Source organism: Neopelma chrysocephalum, unplaced genomic scaffold (assembly GCF_003984885.1).
Source record: "Neopelma chrysocephalum unplaced genomic scaffold, ASM398488v2 Primary Assembly neopelma1_44, whole genome shotgun sequence".
In the NCBI taxonomy this organism is placed as follows: domain Eukaryota; kingdom Metazoa; phylum Chordata; class Aves; order Passeriformes; family Pipridae; genus Neopelma; species Neopelma chrysocephalum.
Window position 1 is genome coordinate 6,849,178 of NW_020897703.1, and position 20,383 is coordinate 6,869,560.

Genomic DNA, 20,383 nt, shown 5'->3' on the forward strand with positions numbered 1-20,383 from the left:
ATTAGTATATGAATCTTGCTTGAGGAGAAACATTTTTGCTTTTTTACAGACAATGTTTTGTCAGCTAGACTTCTCTTATTCCTTTGTGATTCCTGTGTACACTGATGCTGTGGAGAATAGCATTTTGTGATGATTGCTGCTGTACAAAATACAACCATCGTATTTTGAAACATGCCCTTCAGAAAATAATTTTTCTGACCAAAAATGTTATACCTGTACTACTTAAAAGCAATTTCTAAAATTAAAGGCCCGAAAAGAGTAGATTACTTTTTCCTATGAAAGTATGTCTGCTTTTAACTGCATTCTGTGTGCTTGAGTGAGTCTTCTCCCTATCCTTGGGTAGTGCTCATCACCCTTTCAGAAGCAGTAGAGAACCTAAAGCTAATTAGGATACTAATATGAGGTAGGTCAGAGATCTTTTGTGACTCCCAGCAGACAGATTGTGAAGTGACAATCTAACCCATAGGTACTCCCCACCAAAATAAATAGGAAACCAGGACATCTGACAAATAGGAAAAAAAGCAGACAGAGAGAGAGGGAGAAGTGGTAAGACTGTAGGAGTATAACATGACAGGGTTATATTTTAAAAGAAGATTTTGAGATTTCACCTGAATCATCTTTTATGAAATCAGGTTTTGTTCTATTTCATGTTTGGGAAGAGAGAGGGACCTTTGCATTTAGAGAGTTCAGAAAAGGCTAATGGGTCCCTTGCTTTACAGCTTTGTTAAGCCAAATTTGGCTATTGATACAGATTTTAAGGCAGTGTGACAAATGTTAGAGGCCAGAATCCAGTTCTGTCAGGGAACCCAAGTTTGTCCAGATACCAGTGAAAAGTTGATTAGGCCTGTTCAGTTCATGAAAGGTGCATAAGGAGAAAGGATCAAGACTGATTAGATATCAAGGAAATACTGAACACTGAGGGCAATGTTAAACTGAGAAATTTAGTCATCTTCCACTGTAACATGAGACCTGCCTGTGGCACATAACATATCCTGCAGGGCAGCAGGTACATGACATATTCTGTTTTCTCTGAGGCTGTCAATGGAAAGGAAAAGAATAAAAAAATTGTGTATGATTCCTTGGATTAACTCTTTTCTTGAGCTGACATAAAAAATTATTCCGCAAAAAAAAAAATTGTTTGGCCTGAGGAATGTATGAAAGATGCTGTAAATGTGGCTTTCCAATTCAACAACATCCCAAGAAGTGGTAGAGAACTAAGATGTAACATAACACCACAGCATGGCAGAGAAAAGAAATAACCTTGAGCTAGAGGTCGATGGTCAAATTTTACTTAAGTTGCTCTTTTGCTTCTGAGTTCATGGATAATGAACTTTTCCCTCAGACAGCGTATTTCTCAGAACTGATCATGACTGGTAGTTAATGGTTTAGACGTTGCATTTGGTTTATACAGACGTGACGAACCATGACAACTGTTGATTCTGAAGCTAGGTTTCCTCAAGTTGCAATTTGCTAATGTTTTTTCCTGGAAGAATGGTCACAGGCTGTTACCTGCCCACCAATACCTGCATGAAGCTGCTGAGGAAAAGGCATAACAAGTGATGATTTATACTAAGTAATTCAGGTGGAAATGAGTTCCCGTTCAGACTATTGTGTCGATCTTTCACTGCTGACTCACTTTTTGTGCTTTTAAAAGGACGTAGAACTTCTTTTGCTTGATATCCCCTTGTGGGAAACAGTTCCTTACCTGTTGCACTGCCCAGGTACCTGCTTTTTGAGTAGTTTTACCTCATATTTGTTTTTAACATCTCGATCGCCCATTGTGCTTGAGGATTTGCTTGTCAACGTGAATCTGTATTTTGGTGATGAATATCTTCCTTAGTCCTTAATAACAGCACAGGGTTTAAATATTGAGGAGCATGATGGATTTTGCAGTAGAAAGCAATGTCATTAAATCCTGTCCCCTAGTGCCACAGTGATCAAAGGTAAACTACAGTAACTCTAAAAAAACAACTCAGTAAATCAATTGAAGTTCTGCATATTTACTGCGTAGCTTGAAATTTTTTATCTGTCAGTTTTACAAGTGCAGGATTTTACAAATCATGTGTTTGTCTTTTGCGAATTTAAGAATGAGGAACTGCAACAGGACTTTTACCCACACTAAGTCTCTGCTATTCCAAGTGTGATATCTGCTGGGAGTTTCCAAAATGAAATGTTTATGAGCACATGCATTTTAAGGCAGGAAAATAATTGGATCAATACATTGTTATAAATCCTTTACTCTTTATTTCTATATCTTCCATCAGTATTTAGTGCCACTAAATCCCTATGCCAAAGTGAAAACTTAGTTTAGTAGCAATTAAAGTTTCATTGCAAAATCACTGGGTTTTATTCTGGAAAATATAGACCAATAGGAGACCCCTGGTGGCCTAGTGGTTAGCGTGCAGGACTTTGACTGCTGCGACCACGGGTTCAAATCCCGGTCTCCTGGCCTGATGGAGGTCGTTAGCCCTGTGAGGCCATCCATCTATGAGAAGGTCACTCTAAACAAACCTACGTCCTGAGGACCTCACTGCCATTGTCCAAGCTTGCTTGGCCCCGGCAGATGAACCTTAGGATTAAAGGGTGGGCTCAGTTCAGCGCATGCTGTGTCTCACCTAAAAAATCCATTGCGCAGGCTGGAAAGGTAATAAGACCTTTCCCCAAAATCTTCGTTCGCGAAGATGGGCCATTATTATAGACCAATAACCTAGTAAATAAAAGGTTAGTGACTGAAGAGCATAAACCTCATGCACTCTACATACATCAGCTGAGAAGCTGTTGTGCTCAGTGTACCATTTCACCTGGACAAATCTGTCTTGTTTTAAAATGGGATTACCATGGCTCAGAGCTCCCCTTTGGTATCTCGTGTTTGGTTTACAGTGTTGTGCCTCTTCCTGTCAGCAACAGGCTGAGTAACTATAAAGTGACTGTAGCTTCAGAACACTCTGAGTGATGCACTAGAAATACGAGGAAAGGGTTGAACAGAGAAGTCCTGCTGAGTTGGCTTTGATTATATTTGCGCATAGACTGCTAAAATGTAAGGATTTAATTTGTGTGTTTGAAAAGAAGATATAATTAGTTACAGTGTCTTTGTTAGAGAGTCAAAATCACTTCCCTTTCTCACTTAAAAAACTTACAGAGCAAGACGGTCATGCTACACAACACTGAAGCAGCAAGTTTAATGTTTACCTTTGTCTGCCTTTGCGGGGGCAATATTTCTGGGTAAGAAAACCAAGGTTTATGAATATAATACTTTTACCAAGCTCCACAAATCCATTGCCATCAATGCAAATACAGGAGGAGAATAGAATACAGTTCCTTCCCACTTCTCCCTTTCTTCTACCTCAGTGCTTGCAAATCATAATGTGCACAAGACTTTGATCTTGCTGTGACTTGCATGGAGCCGAAGGAGCTGTACATCTGTTAACAAATACTTATTGTTGTAAGTTTCTGCAGAAGTAGCACAAAAGTTTCTCCTTAAATTGGACGTTCTTTGTGATGAAAACATGGTACAGATCCCATGCAGGTTTTAGCATAATGTTTGTTCTTTTGTTTTGTGGGGATTCTGTGGGGGTTTGTTTTTTTGTGGTTTTTTTCCAATGGTGACCTTTCCCTGTGTTCTGTCCATCATCCGCTTCTAGTTATTCAAGAAAATAAAACCTCTACCACTGTTTTAAGGGTGATGTGAGGCCGAGGCAGACATTTTGGGCATTACGCTCACACACAGACTCTGTAAAGCCCTACCCCTAAATTTGAGCCTTAAGAGAATGATACTGTAGATACTTGTATAATTCATTCTTGGCATTTCAGCTGAAATAGTTCATAAAGTCAATAGGTTAAACACTCCATTTTATGTCTTCTTTTTTTTCCCCTTGAGAGATTTATATAAATGTTGGCCTGTGATGTCAGGAAAGCTAATGGAAGTTTCCATAGTTGGCAGAGGCTCCTGCAGCTGTGGGGAAGCCAGGACTGTTTCAATTACCATATTTTTGTGCATATGACCCACAGATTTTCTGGAATAACATAAGTTATGCATTTCAGCGGCCACAAGGGTCATTACATGCCTGCATAACTAGTATAAGGAGAAGTTTACCATCAGGATCTCTCTCAGAATAATTCCCTTTGCCCTGACCCTTGCTGTAGTCTTCCTTCACTATGGCACTCTCCCTCTTGCCTCTGATTATACTCATTTCTGTGCCTGAAAATACAGTGTAAGTAAGGACCTACTTTTTGTATCAGGGTTTTTGGAGACTTGTGTGTTATACATAGTTCAGATCATATGCACAAAAGTTCACTGGATTAAAGGATAAAATGAGCCAAACTCATTGGCTTAAATCCAAAATCCATAAAATCAATGGAGGTATTCAAGCATTAACCTAGTACATCACCAGAAGAGGTGCTGAGATTCTGAATTACAAGGCTTCCAAAGAAGAAGCAATTGGAATGAGTAATACAAGTGATGTATTGTCTCCTGCAACAATTAGACCCTCTTAGTTTAACAAGAGAAGAGTGAATATCAGGCACTCCCCAGGACAGCCATTCAGCTCTGGCATGTGACTTTGGTTATGATCCAAAAAATATTGGGAATTGTTTAAACTTCAGGATTTGCTTTTGGGTCTATCTTTTTTTTTTTTTTTCAATTTATTGTGTGTCTAAACATGTTTGAATAAGTGAGATCTGCTGTCAGCTGGAATTAGCAAAATACTCATTCAGATGAAAATCGTCCTCTTGAGATTCTGTTAGGAGTGAAGTTTTGCTGTAGTTCTCCTGAAAGGCTTGCTTTTTCCTTTGTCATTTCAAGTGTCAGAGCTGGAGGAGCAGATGGATAGGACTGCAAAAAGGAAATTTTATTCAGATGTGGTTTTGGAGGTTTCACTGTTTTGTTTACGTTACACCGTGACTGTGGTTTTTCTAACCGATAGTCAGCATGCAAGGAAAGAGTAGGATTCAGGGGAAGGAATGGAAGTAGTATGTAAATTTAAACTCATACATTACAAAAGCAGTAGTTTGCGATCTGTGATTCCAAAGTTGACCTTCACAGCTGTTCCTTGCCCATGTGTTGAAGTAGATGGGACTGTTCAAAGACCAGTAAAGTTGATCAAAATGCAGTTCTGTCACTTGATGAGCCATTAACTTGGTTATTCTTAACTTGGTTAAGAATATCACAGATTCATGTCTGTAAACACTGCTGACATCCTTCAAGGAGAACGGTTCTTACTAAGCCTTAACTTTTCAGGAAACCTGAAAGAACATACTAAATATCTAACCTTCTCTTTGATTAGTTTACAAATTTGGGGACAATTTTGTATATCCATGACAATTGCCTAAAGCAGTTTATTTCTGCAAGTAGAACTTTTTTTGTGCTTATTGAGAATAAATGATTGGAAGGTATCAGGGTAATAAACAGATCATGTAGTGGAAAGAGAGGCACAGACCTGATCAAAGCTGTTAGTTTGCTCAAAGGGGATGTTAACAACATTTGTTCAGTGTGTCGGGATGAACTTAGTTAGTAAAGCTTTTGGAAAAATATCTCCAATGTAAGAAATAGCCTCTTAATGCAACAAAGTCGAATTGTATTCATGAAATATGTTTGTGTAGGAGTTCAAAACCTTTTAAAAAATTGTGCCATTAAGTGGTTTTAAAATACATTTTCCTGCTTAACATAGCCAGGACATCTGCTAATGCTAAATTCCTAGATTATAGAAACCAGCAGAGTTCTTCAGGCAGCCCTCCTTCCTCACTTCTCTTGCAAGATTTGGGTCAACCTCAGTTGGAGGTGTAATGTAATTGAATGATGTGTATGTGTACATAAAGATTTACTGACATACAGTAAAAATAAAGTAGGAAATGTGACGTGTTTGTTGATAACCATACTTCTAAATGAATTTAGTTCTGAACTTAGAGAAAATCTGTTGATCTCAGTGTTTAGTACAAAGGGAAGGTGGATCTGTGTTAGTTTTCCTAAGCAGCCATAAGTAAGAATATTTCTGTCTGAGTGACTGTAATAGTAACTTCAAGGGGATTAGAGCAGCTGTGTTCAGGAGTTTCAGAACAGCCGTGAGCTTTCAGCAAAGGAGTTTAATTTGTCACTATGTCAGAAATATATAAACAAAATCTCTGAACCCCGGATATGTTACTTATTCACCAGAAACATCCTCTTTGAGATGATGCCAAGGGGGAGCAGATGGAGCAGAGCAGCAAACAGGCAGTGATTGAGTCCATGTTGTTACAGTTGCCTGGGAACCATTTGAAACTTGACAGAGAACCTAAAGGACTTAGAGGAATGCACAGCAATATCAACTTGGTTCTGTATGTGGAGTAGGTAATCTGGTGTCACAAATTTCAGGCAGGCTCTGTTTCTTTTTGAACTTGACTTACCAGGGAAGTCTTGTGAGATGGGTGTTTATGAGGGCTTTAGGTAAGATACCGTGAGAGGATAGAATTCAGTGTCCTTTTTTGTGTGCTATGCTCCTCAGCTCCTCAGAGATAACCTGTTACTGATTTATTTTTTTTTTATTTTCAGGCAAGTAAAAAATTTGCCCCAAGTGAGATTGTCAATAGTTTAACAGTAATCATGAGAAAAATATTCAAGTATATCGGATCAGACCTTGGGGATTTTATTGTGGAGTAGAAGCAGCTTATCTGAGGGGACTTGAAATCTTCTTCAATTTTGATATCACTTTTGGGCAGTCTTCAGCATTTTGTGTAGGAGACAGATAAAAACATCCTCATGACTGTGGAATTCTGGTCCTGATGAGATGCACTCTGGCTCACATTGCAGCAAGCATTAACAGGACTTGAGCAAGCATTTCAAGCTAAGTCTGTGCTTGAGATTTCAGCTCAGAGAAGTGACTGAATGTCTTCTAAAATTTGAACTAACTTTAGCCCTATCCAGAAGAGTAGCTAGGTCCACAGGAATTAAATACATGCTTGCAAGGTATGTGCCTAGATTGTGGGTGTAGATGGATATGGACCTGGGTTCTGCCTTTAATGTTCTTGAGTGCACACAGTTGTTTTCAAGATCACAGCCTTATATTTTAGATCTGTGATTGCTTTAAAGTAGCTTTTGTAAGCTGAAATTCTGGGAAAGTTTTCTTAGTAGTAAACAAAGTAACGTGCTTTCCTGTTAGGCTACAGGAGGGAAAGCCCAGGAATTTAACTGTTGTCAGTGACATATTCTCAACTAATGCTGACATTAACAGCATTAATTATTTGTGGTTCTGAAGGTATGTTACTGAATTCTCTTAATGTCCCGGAATGCTGTCTAGCATCCAGATGATGACAGAAGTTCACTGGGAATCTACACTGGGTAAAACCAGGATGATTCACAAAGTCATTAAAATAGTTGACTTTCCTGTAGTCTGTCTGATCATGCTGTTTCTCCTATGATCAGGTTTCAGAAAGAAGGAGAAAACTGTTTTCTCCCACATAAACAGAAATAAATCCAATAAAGTAGACTACTGTGAGTTTTGTTCTTGCAGACTGTTTGTTGTTAATGCAGTACCATTGCATAGTAAGAGATTTTTTGGCTCTTGTAATTTCTTTCATCCTTTAGGATGCTAAATATTTTTTTTAAAGGAGTTTGTTGATGGGAAGTCACACATTATCAGCTTATTCTAGTTCCATAATCTGTTGCTTACATCTTGAGAAGATGGATGTTTTGAGGACTGTAACTTTAGAGAGAGAAAGTTAGGAGTTATCTCCTGCCTGGAATCGTCCTGCCACACCTGTAATGGAAATGAGCTCTATGTAGTTTTCTGGATTGGGAATTGGTTGACTTCTCTCAGCTGGAGGCTTGTAAGTTGGTGAGGTGTTTAGCTGTGCTAGCAAAAGGGCTGGTTTATCACCTGAACTAGCAGGTGAACCAGAGAGGAGCCAGCATACCTGGGCTGCCTAGATCCAGCTCACGTTCAGCCCTTTAATGTAAGCCCACCTTGTCATCTTGTATCTGTCAAGCATTCCTGGAGCTTTGATATGCCTCTCTTCATCACAATCTGTGATGTAGGTCTGTTATGACCTACAGCATTTGTGCTTGGCATATGCTGTCTGGAAGGTTTCCTACCTTTCCCTTTGGCTTTTTCTTTTGTATTTTTATGTCCCTTTCCAGAAATATATGGGACATGTTTTGCATGTGGGGACAGAGCTGAGTTTCAGACATAGAAATCTACACATACATTTGAAATCAAGGTAAAAGGACTGAGAGTTGGAATATTGGTGACCTTGACATTGGCATTTCTAGACTAAGGCTGTCATATGGCCTAGTTTCCCTCAACATGCCTTGTCCTCCTCCCAGATACACTGTCAGGTCGCAATTTGAGACTTGTAGCTGTATGTCTGGAGGTCCAGAATTTGCTGGCTTTTTCATTGCCTGTGTACAACAGTTCCAGTGTATTCTGGATTAAAACATCAGTCAAACAGTGCATATGTTCTAGACTTGATGTCTGGCACGCAGATCTTTGTCTTTGAAATTCCAGGAAAAGTATGGTAGCAATATGCCATCTTGTTCCGAAGAATTTACAAGACAAAATACTTTGTTTCAGAACAAAACCTTTTGGGATTTCTGCTCTGTTGGAATTCTGGGCTTATATCAGCTTTCGTTGTTTCTGAACTGATATATATACATATATTTTTTTTCCCCTTAATATTGATGTATCCTACTGATTGTTGCATATTTTAGTTTTTGTCTGTCTTACCCACATAAGTCACTGCACAAATCTGGAAAGGAGAAACGCTAACAACTTGTAAGTATCGTGGGTATCATAGCATACATACAGGAGGGGAGCAAATTAAAAAAGTGTAAGCAACTCCTGATTTGGAAATTCCTAGGTCCTGGATGCTTTCCTGCAATCTGATGTTCTTTTCCTGAGGAATTTTTTCAGGAAGCATCTCAAATTTTTTTATATTTTAAGTAGAAAGATAAACAGATGTTTATTTCACACAACAGTCAACAAAGAATATTGTTAGGTGTCAGCAGAGGAACTGTTGAACTCTGCAGTACATTGATATTCCCTAAATCAAATTTTTTATAGTCCAGCTAAAACAGGACTTTGTCCACGGTGTTGGTCATGCACCTAATTTCTTTTCTGTGTACTGGTGAGTATTCTCCCTAAGATCATCATCTTGCTTTTTTTGGGTTATCTCCATAACTAGAATGTTTCCATAACCTTTTTGTATTTAATTATAGTACTAGTTGGATGAAGCACAGATTAGCTTTTAAGTCTGATTTTTCTATTAATGAAAAAATTTTTAACAAAGACCACACAGTGCAAACAGAAAGTCTTCAGTAGTAGATTCTGTAGTGTAAAACATAGTCTGCCTAGTAGAGTTCTTGTGTGTCAGTGTTCTCCACCCCACAGATGTTCTTCTTAATGTCTTTGAGATGTTTCCAAACTGCACTGTGTGGCGAGTTGCCTGATCCATCCTGTGGTCTTAGCCTCTCTTGGTTGTTTCCAGATGCTTCTTGAGGTTTCCAGACCTTTCATAGCAAAGAAGGACCTAGAAGCCATATGAAATCCCCATGCTTTTATTTAAAGTTGGTTAGAATACACTAGATATTTCCTTTTACTGTTTTTCCTGTAAGCAGTTACCACAAGAAGATTATGCAATTTTGAGTAGGCAGAGAGATGATCCACATGATTGTGAAAGAAGAGGGGAGTTTTTTGTGAGAATATGAAGATATAGTCCACATGGTGAAAAAGTTTGGGAGGTACCAGCTTGAACTTAAAATGGATTGCAGCTTGTGGCCTGTTCTACCCTGGTGTCTTTGCCAACTTCTATTATTATGGAGCCAGCTCAGTTCATACTTGTTGCAGCTTTATCAGTAAATAGCGTGCCTGGACCCACAATTACTAGGTTAATTAACTCCTTTTTCCAGGGCTTTCTCTGCACATCCTATTGATTTGGGTTAGTTTTCACTTGGATGCCTGCAGTCCATAACAGAAAGCTATACTCACTGCTTCCCTCCCTGTGCATACACATCAGCTGAAGAGAGACTTGAGCAGACAGAGGATTTTCTCTGCAGTTTCTGGCAACGACAGTCTCTGCTTCAAGCAGTCCACTTGACAACCTTGTCTGTCTGAACTTCAACATACTCAGCCTGTGTTGAGTAGATATTCCGAAGCAGCCCGCTGTTGTCTGGGGACCTGGCTGCTGGGCAAGCCTTGCTTGGCTGTAGGGTGGCAACATTAGACAGATGGGCCTTTGGAAAGGGTCCTTGGGAAGTAGACAAGTGCTTTAACTCCACTGCCCTCTAAATTATGTGTTTGGCTTGGGCTGTCCAAGGCTGGGCTTGCTACTTGAAATGTGTTGTGGGCAAATGTGAAGCTTCAGGGAGAGGTGTGACAGGATGATGGACAGGAGCATAGTAAATCATCTTAAGTAGATGTACTAAAGTTGTGTGCTGAGTATCAACCTTTTGTAGTGCTGAAGGCCAGCAGGCATCACAAATCTGAGCCCTCAGTCGCTGTGCATTAACAGAGCCTGAAATGATTCATGGTTTTTATTAAAATACAGGACAGAAATACAGCAGTTGAGGAGTGGGGTGAACATACTACAGCAAAATAAGATTTTTTGGTCATGAATCTGAGCACTTAAGTGTTCTTGATCACCTTCTGATATCTCCATTGATGGAGACTCCCTACAGACTGTCCTTCAGCATCTAACTAGGCAGCTGAGGCAAGGAAGTGTGAATGCTCTTGCCACATAAGCCAGCCTAGTTCCCTTAAACAGCTCTACCTTCACGTATTATTTTTTTCACAATTATTTTTCACGGTACAATAAAAGACTACCACTGCTTCACAATTAGCATAATGACATTGTGATGCAGTAAATAAAGTACACTTAAGAATATATTCCCACAGAAAGATGACAAAGAAGCGTGTCAGATAAACATTTACAGGGCAATAACAAGTTTCTGATTACAGAAGCTCAAAAACCTAATTTCGAACAACTAGACTGGTTTTGGCAGTGGTTATCTTTTTCTTTTTCAGAGTACTGTCATAGGTTTTCATTTTGCTAATTGTAAGTATTTTTATTTTGCTCTGACCTCATAAAGCTTGTGTAGCATTAAAATAATATAGCAATTAATTTTTATATAACTATTTGCTTTCAGCTATATTACTTAGGGATGAGAAAGTAAATTATCAGTGTGACTCCACAAGGAATATTTTATTTAAAACATTGTGAGTTTAATTTCATTTGGTATCAATGGATACTGACAGTACAGCATTAACAAATGCTGGGAAATTTAAGCACGGTGTGCCAGAGTCACTTGTGGGTGTAACACCTCATCCATCAGCAGAGTTTCCTGAAGGAAGCATTTGGCTTCCTATGTCCTTTGTTCAGGATTTTGTTACATAAGCTTCCTGGTCACTTGTATATGGAACAGCAAACTGAGCAGCCACTAGAGCTTTTGAAAATGATGCTGGTTTAGCCTGTGACTGTTTTCATGCAAATGACTGTTTTTCAGATATCAAAAAACACCAATCATAACTTTGATGTAGCAAGGCCATGCAATAGCCTTGTTGTAGTAATTGTGTGCTCACTAAGTTTGTATAGATGATGTATCAAGATCCATGGCAGCAAATAGAACATTTAGGAAAGAAGCATAAAGCCGAATTCTGTCAGCTTAATTAAGCTAGTTCTCCCACTGTTGCTGAGGGTAGGATTTGTTTCCAGGATTACTGGCTGCCAGTTCTATGATTTGGTGTCCTGAAGAAGTTGCTTCATTATTTGCATGGGCCAGGTAAGGACAGGATGGGTATTGCTTTGTACAGACACATTGCTATGTGCTCCTGAGCATGTCACGTGTAACAGGCATTTATATGGATGTGCATTGGCACAGAGGTACCTTGTTGTTTAAAGGAGTATGATAAACCCATATGCTATTGTCTTCTTTCTTTTCCTTCCAGATCAATGCAATCCGATCAATTGTTCCGAACAAAAGCAATAATGAGATAGTCCTGGTGTTGCAGCAATTTGATAACAATGTAGACAAGGCTGTTCAAGCTTTCATGGATGGTGAGTATAGTGCACTTTTTTCACTAAGGCAGGAGGGATTCAATTGCATGCTAAAAGTATTTGTTGTCTCTAATGGCTCAAAATAGTGGGCAATCACCAACCATCGGAAGTTCAACAAGGGAAAGTGCCCAATTCTGCACTGGGATGGGGCAACTCTGGATGTATGTACAGACTGGGGAATGAGATGCTGGAAAGCAGTGCCATGGAAAGGGACCTGGTGGTCCTGGTCAATGACAAGCTGAACATGAATCAGCAGTGCCCTGGCAGCCAGGAGGGCCAACTGTGTCCTGGGGGGCATCAGGAACAGCATCGCCAGCTGGTCAAGGAAGGGGATTTTCCTGCTCTGCTCTGCACTGGGGTGGCCTCACCTCGAATATTGTGGCAGTTTTGGTTAGAGAGTGTCCAAAGGTGGGTAACAAAGATGGTGAAGGGCCTTGAGGGGAAGCAGTGTAAGGAGCGGCTGAGGGCACTTAGTGTGTTCAGCCTGGAGAAGAGGAGACTGAGGGGAGACCTCATTGCAATTACAACTTCTATGTGAGGGGAAGAGGAGGGGCAGGCACTGATCTCTTCTCTGTGGTGCCAGTGACAGGACCCCAGGGAATGGCCTGAAGTTGAGTCAGGGGAGATTTAGGTTGGATATTAGAAAAAGGTTCTTCCCCCAGAGGGTGGTTGGGCACTGGAACAGGCTCCTCAGGGCGGTGGTCAGAGCACCAAGCCTGACAGAGTTCAAGGAGCGTTTGGATGATACTCTCAGGTCCATGGTGGGATTGTTGGGGATAGTCCTGTGCGGAGCTAAGGGTTGGACTCAATGATCCTTGTGGGTCCCTTCCAACTCAGTGTATTCTGTGAAAATATATTATGTATTTTTTCTGAAATCTGATGAGTGTGGCACTTGGTTAATTTTTTTTTTATAATTGATCCTCCTGTTTGCATCTTTGCTTCTTTATGCTATGAGTTTGACATGGCTGTTTGTCTGTTCTACCTGACTTTACCATTTTTGATACCATTCTTGTTGCAGACCACCTCCTTTATTCTGCATGAAAGTCAATGCTTTTTAAAGTAAATATGTTAGGAAATTATTCACTCTTGAAGACACAGTAACTAATAAGAATTTGGGATAGTTCTGAAGCAGATAGCCAGGCCCCTAAACCCCTGAACTTGATGCATACATTGACATTCAAACCTCAATCTGAATTTTGCAAATAGCCTTGACATTTATAATGGCTGAGCCAAGGCTCCACCGGAAGTTTTAGCCATTCTAAATCTGCATCATCTCTAATGAAAGGTCACTTGTATTTAAATAACACTTTTCTGATAAATATATAATGTCAAGTATTTTGAACTTTCACCAAAGTCTGTGAGAAACCCTTTGTGGAAATAATGGCATACCGTGAGCAAATCTTCTCAAAATCTTTGTAGCTGAGGGCTGCATAAACACTACTAGAAGTTCAGTAGTCTCAAAGGCTCTGTATTTCTTAAAAATTCTGCATTTTTGCTATCTCAGCAAGTTGCTTTTTTCATATGTATTTTACTTAAGAATAGTTTGAGGTTTGGTTTGGATTAACTTACTAAAATGTATCATCCAAAAAGCGTCACGATACACTAGTACTTAACAGTATGCAAAAAGCAGGTGCAAGCAAACTGGACTATTTATAAATGCATCATAACTCTTCTATCGGATCTATGTGGTTCTTTTTGATTCAGGCAGCTGCACAGACATTCTGATAGATCTATGGAATTGAGTTTGTCTGTGCACACACACAGGAAAAGTGTGAGGCATCTAACAATAATTTTGTTTTCCTGTAATGTATGTCCTGGGGAAATAAGTGGAGGGTTGTTCCATGACTGTTCATTAAGTTACTTTCAATTTACTTTGTCTTAAGTTGCCATTGCTTGCTTGTGGCCTATGAATTGTTTCCAATGAGCACTCAAAAGAGGAAGTGTTTTCATAGCCATGTGTTGTCATCTGCTGTATGGAAGAAACAGGGCAAATGCAAGCCTTGCAAGAGTGCAATAAAGTCGTGAAGAAAAGCAAGCTGTTGTACCTGAGTTCAGATCTTTGAGCTTCACCAGTTCATGATTACTGTGCCTTGCCTTCAGGAGTCTGTGAGCGAGCATTTGAAAACAGCCAATATTTGTTACTGTCTGGAAACAATAGCAAGCCTGAGAAAAGATATGTATCCACGCAGCTGCCACTGTGGATAGAATGAATCTAGCACTTGGAGTATTTTTCACATGAATGGCAAAAACTGCTAAGATTGAAATAACGCTTGCAGAGAAATCATTGCCAGAGGCAAAGAGAAACATGGGGGTGGCCGTGCTGAATGAAAAGGCTCAGCACCTCCATTCAGTGCTTCTCTCTGAGGTGCTGCATGCTGAATCAAAAAACATTCAAATTCAGTTTCCTGAGATCATTTTCTATCTTGCTTTGTATCTGGAGTAACATTTAGGTGATGTCTCTATTATGAATTTACTTCTATATGTGAAATTTGATTTAAATGAAAGAGGGTTCAAATGTTTTATTTGCTGTGCTAGTGTTTGCCTAATTAAGCATAATCAGAAGATCTGATCAGCTGCTTTGTAGATGTGTTCAACAAGTTATAATGATGGGTTCAAATGAGGGCTTTGGGACTTGGACAGTTAGTGCATTTCCTAACAGGAAGAAATGGAGGTTAGTTGGGAGAATCCTTAAAATAACCCTCACCATGCACAGTATTCACAGGAAAGCTGAGGGAAGCAAAGCAAAGACACCACCAGCCAACTCAAGAAGGGTGTTGGTTTATACTGTGAAAACAGTTAACAAAGCTGTCACGTGAAATCACATACTTTCAGCAGCACAGAGTAAAATGGGCAGCAAATGTTAGGGTTTATTTCTTCATAACGAAACACAATGCCTGTCAAAAGATAGCAAACCTTTAGGAGAGGGGTTTGTACTTACATGTACATAAGTATGTATGTGTGTCACTGAATATAGGTATGTATATAGTTATACACAAAATAGAAGTTTTCTTAGCTTTCTATCTGTATTGCTATGTCATCTAGGAAACAAAACATGGCTTTGATGGATTCCATACACATTTTTTAACAAATTAGGCTTAGCACTGCTAGCAATATACATGATATTTCCTACTGTGGGTGATAGTCTTACCAGATAATCTTGGACCTGGTTTATTGTGATAGAAAAATAATTTTGGTACATCTGAAAACCTCACACGTCTTTGGCTGAATACAAATTGATGACTCATGGTAGTCTGAAAACAGCAATTCTTCTTAATACTAATATCAAGAGTTCACTGAAAGGGGTGAGAAGAATGTCTGGATATGAAATCCATTTGAAAAGGATAATAAATGAATATTTACTAGATTTGTACAGTGCTTAAAATTCAAGCAGAAGCCCTTTGATCTGATTGTGATTAAAAAGGTAGTGCCTTAGTAATTTGGATGACAATTCAGACTGCATGCTTACCATGAGCATCTATTTTCAGCATTATGGTCCAGGAGAAAAAAATAATGATGTTAACCAGAAGGAGAACAGTTTTCTTCTAACGTGGCAGCTGGCACTGGTCTAACCAAGGCTCTGCTTGCTTTGTTCCGTAAATTTATCTGATCAACTCATTACAGCTGACAGACAGAATTTCAACTATACAAAATTGTGAATATTTTTCAACATAAATTTTGACTTTTTTTTTCTACCAGGCCTAAGTCTACTGCATTTGTGCAATGCAGAATTTATGCAGGAGTCCACAAAATTACTGTTTTGGATGCTAATTAAGTCTTTATTTGTTATGTTCTTATGTCTTCTGAATGCAACAGGTAACACATAGAAAATATATGATAAAAATGCCAAGAGTTTTTTAAAGTTTTAAATGCTCTAGAGTCAGGATGGACTATCTGACTTGTACTCAGTGTTTACACTAGGGTGCTGAGATACTTCCCTTTTCAGGCAAGAGATTTGAGTGTTGATTTTTCTGAGGCTTATGCTAATGCTTTAAGGTACGCACACACTTAATCATTTGTGAAATGAAGTCCATAAAAAACCAGTAGTGCCAAGTGGACCATCCACTGTATGTAGTGTAATCAAAACAGGTAACTAGGGAGGAGAAAGGCATCAGTACCCATTTTGTTCTCCCCATATAACAGAATTCGCAACAAATGGAAATGCTGCTCAGCTAGGAGACTAGAAACTGTTCCTGAACACGCTTCTTTTTCATAGCTGAACTTTTGTTCAAGTGTTTTATCTTTCCTTTCTCTAGGCAGTGCAACTCAGGTGCTAAAGGAATGGAATATGACAGGGAAAAAGAAGGTAAGAACTTGCTCTTGAGCATCAAGGCATTTAGATCTGTTTGTACTTGAATGTAGTGCTTTTATTTTGGCCAGTATTTTGCCTTTTCTGGCATAGGTGACTTCATTCACATGTGTAAACAGAGTACTTGAAAGCAAATGTATTTACTATTTTTAATCCTATTCATCTGTCACTGTCTTGCTAAGCCCAAGTGTTCTGAGAGGGTTTCTGGGACAGCTCATGTGTGTACATGTGTGTGGGAGCCAGACCTTGGACAAGTACAGAACAACTCCCAAAACAGTCCATGTGCAGAAACACTTCAAATAAGCAGCTGTATCCTGGATTGTCACAGCCACTTATATTGCTCGAGTTTTTGCTGCCAGGTGTAAAAATAATTTGTGCATAGAAGTCTTCTGTTAGGAGTCATGCATTAGGAACATTATCAAGTCAGATACAGAAGCATGAAGATCATATCCCAGATGTGACACTTGAAGTATCTCCAAGCTGTAACTGTGGCAGAAGGCTGCCCTGTGAGTCACTGTCATGGAGACTCCTCTTTATGGTTGGAAGAGCTACAGTAGCAGTGAGCAGTGAGTGTCCATGACCACTGTCTACCTGATCAAAGCAATGCTTTAAGGGTTTGTTTGTATTGCTGTGTGGATGTTCCCTGAATGGTTAGGAACTGCTTGTTCTAAGTGCAAAACATTTTGAGCAGCACCTTAACAGAGGCTCTGTTACCATTTTACAATGCAAGTATTTTGTGTAGAAGGGCAGGGGAAATTAAGTTGGGGGCTTCAGGTTCTATTTGAAACAGTTTATATATTCAGATGAACCAGTACAATGTATTATATAGCACATCATGGCCTGTAAATTGCATTACACCGATGTCACTTTGATGGCATTTTAGTATTGTGGACAATTAACTGACTGTATTTTGAATTTGTATGATTTGCATTGAATGATGTCTCTGTTGTTGCCATATTTCTCCATTTAGAACAATAGGAGAAAAAGAAGCAAATCTAAACAGCATCAAGGCAATAAAGATCCTAAAAACAAGAATGGACCTGAGAAGGCATCTCAGGAGCCCCAGCGAATACATGACTGTCATATGAACGGATGCTCTAAGGACAACTCTTGCCGTGGTTCTGCCAATCAGAAACTGGAAACCACTTCTCTGGAGAACAAAGGCTCAGGATTTGTAGGATCGGCACTGGACTGTCCAGAAATCAGAGGTCAGCTCATCTGACAGAGGGCACCTTTTTAACTGGCGATAGCCAAGCCTCCATTTACATAAAGATCATGGTATTTTTATTGCCTTGAAGTAGAATAATATGTTGGAGAGATGTGTTTGTGCAAAATAATGCTCATAGCTATTAAAGTTATGCAAATAGATCTATATCTGGGCGCTATTCACCTTGCAAAATGTCTTTTTTTACTTAGAGACAAAAGAATCAAACTGTAATTAGGGGCTCAGCTGATACAGAGTATTACAGGTAGAAATACATGAGAATGCAGGGTTAGAAAGTGGCTTGAGTGTCAAATGGTTAACAGAAGGATTAAGTCCCTCATGGGGAGCAAAGATATCTGAGCATTATGAGCTCATGGCGTATTACTGGATTTCTTTATTGCTCAGTCCAAACTAGTCCATTTTTCTTTTCCTCATCTTCCCTGAATAAGCTAGTCACAGTAGATCTCCACTGGCTTTCCCTAACAGGGAAGGGAGGGCCTCTTAGTACATGCATGTTTCTGCTGGGGTCTAGGAACCACTTCTGAAACAGGGGGGAACACTAACACAGTTGTTCTCCCCTGGGTCACAGTAGATGCAGAGTTATGATTATAGCAACATTGGTGAAAAAAAAACTCGGTCCTCTGGGAGAGAAGCTCTGTGGAAGCTTTTACCTACAAGTTCATAAAGATCATATTTAATTGCTGTCAGTATTGGTAGTGGTTTTTCAGCTCTTCACATTTTGGACATCTGACAGCTCTGGATTATTGCTGCTGTTAGTATTTTCTTCCTGTGTCTTAAGCAGTATTTGAGACTATTAAAAGAACTTTCCTTGAAATCACTTTTTCCATGGTTGCAAATACAGCTCTTGAATCTCATTTTAAAGGAATGTGCCAAATGTATAATTGTCCTGAAATGAATTCTCTGCTGCTTTGGTGGTCCCAACTTCTGGTCAATTAAATGAAAACTCTGCAACCTATAGCAAGCAAACAAAACTACTTACCAAGAAATTTTGTCCTAAAAATTTGATGTCTCACTTTAAAGGATCAGAGATACACTTCTTGCCCTTGCTAAAGACTCCCACTTACTTCAGATAAAATATTTCATAAACCAGAAGACTCTGCATTTCCATAGTACTAAAAGCATTCTTACCACTTATTCTGCAAGAAGGAAACTTCTTAGAGTGGCATTTTTTGAAGTGATACATGCATGAATAAAGTACATAAACTGAATTGTCTATGCATGGGGAGCATTTTCTAGGGGATAAAAGACCTGAATGCAAGAAGAGTAGCCATGCTGTTAGTGATCTTTTTCTGTGTCACTGGGATTGAGTCCTGTTTTTTTTCTCTTTGACATGATACAGTGAAGAGTTAGTTGTACATATAAAGGGCAAAAAGTATCTCGAAATTTTTCTTTGCTTTTACAAGTGACAAATGAGATATGAGCATAGCTTTATGATTTTTTCAACTTTAATATATATCCTCTGTTTCAAAAACAAGAGAGAGAGAGAGGGATTTAAAAAATTGGCAGAAAAGAAAGGAAGTAGAGAGAAAGGAAAACCTAAAACTTGAATATTCAGGTTTTCCTTGCATAGTAAAATAAGTTCCTGGCAAATTGTTTAATAGAGAGAAGGAAAGAATTTCTTCTTTACTTTCAATTGCACTAGAATTCTTTTCTTCACAGCCAGTATAACAGCAACTTCCTTGAGGTCAAAAGCCACCTATGTACATATTGTTACATTGGGCTGAAATATGTGGAACTAAATAGAATAGAAAGGTGATCAGGATCCTTCAGGGTTCAGCATCTGAACCCTTGTGGTTTCTGAGCAAGTCGTATAGACTCTTCTAAAGCAGTTTGAAATGCTGAAGTGAGTCCAAAGTGCACCAATTTCATATTGCTCCCTCTTGTGTTGAAATCTCCTTTGTATTGTCCTTGTCTGACTTGTTTGTTTTGGTTCCTTCTGTATCAAATTAATGTTACTGTAGTCATTTCACTGTCACCTTCAGACAGTTCACAAATTAGGAGGATCACAGTCAGATGTCTGTTGACAGTCCCTTAATACCTTCCTCCCCATGAGGAACATGAGGTTGAAGCTTTGCCTATACCAATTCTCAGTTTGTGAGCCGTAAAATCGTGGCTGCTTGGAAGGAACTTCAGGAACCAGAAGGGAGGATGCAGCGTAGTGAGTGTGTCTCCATAGTGTGTCCCATGCTAGAAAATGATAGAGGAGACCATGTGGCTATTGCCTTTAGTTCAGGTGTGCTTGTCTCTTGCCATTATTCCATCTTTCTTAGAAGTATTTTGTTGTTGTTTGTTGTTGTTACCCTTTCTGTACATTCCCTTGTAAAGAAAGTGTGTGAATGCACTGGAAGGATATTTAATGCTGCCTTGCCATGCTATTGCTTGTGGGGACCTGGGTAAAACCAGATACAGATCAGATACTGATCTCTTTCCTACTTTTTGAAATTATTTTTTCATGTAGGAAGATTTTGAGTGAATCTTTCTAACTTCCTGTTTATATCTCAGGAGCTGTGGGTTTTTTTCTTCTTTCAGCCAAACAATCTATGAAGTTCACTTGATTTAAAAGGTATTGAACTGTAAGCTGTTATAAAAAGATAAACCAGTCATTTTGAAGGTGGCAGCTCAGCAGATTTCAAAGCAAGTTTATTTGGGCTGCTGCCATTACTGGCAGGTGTGGCAGTACTTGACTGTTAATACAGCGGATGTCACACGTTAGACTAGTGCTGAAGTTCCAAACCTCCGTGTACTGAACCGTGCAGCAGTTGACTTGTAGCTACTATTTGCCAAACCTTTGACTTCTCTTTCAAGTATTTGAAAGAGACTTTGTCCCTAGATTT

The 20,383-nt window shown here is 39.2% G+C and overlaps 1 protein-coding gene across 4 annotated transcripts in view; it reads left to right on the forward strand.

Moving 5' to 3' along the window:
- Positions 1–20,383, forward strand: part of SPATS2L (spermatogenesis associated serine rich 2 like) — an 82,916-nt gene that overhangs the window by 38,437 nt on the left and 24,096 nt on the right. For all 4 annotated transcript variants that reach the window (XM_027678212.1, XM_027678214.1, XM_027678211.1 and 1 more), the window contains exons 3-5: positions 11,910–12,018; positions 16,272–16,321; positions 17,295–17,532. In XM_027678212.1, coding sequence (XP_027534013.1) covers positions 11,910–12,018; positions 16,272–16,321; positions 17,295–17,532 — 397 coding nt within the window. The remainder of the gene's footprint in view (positions 1–11,909; positions 12,019–16,271; positions 16,322–17,294; positions 17,533–20,383) is intronic.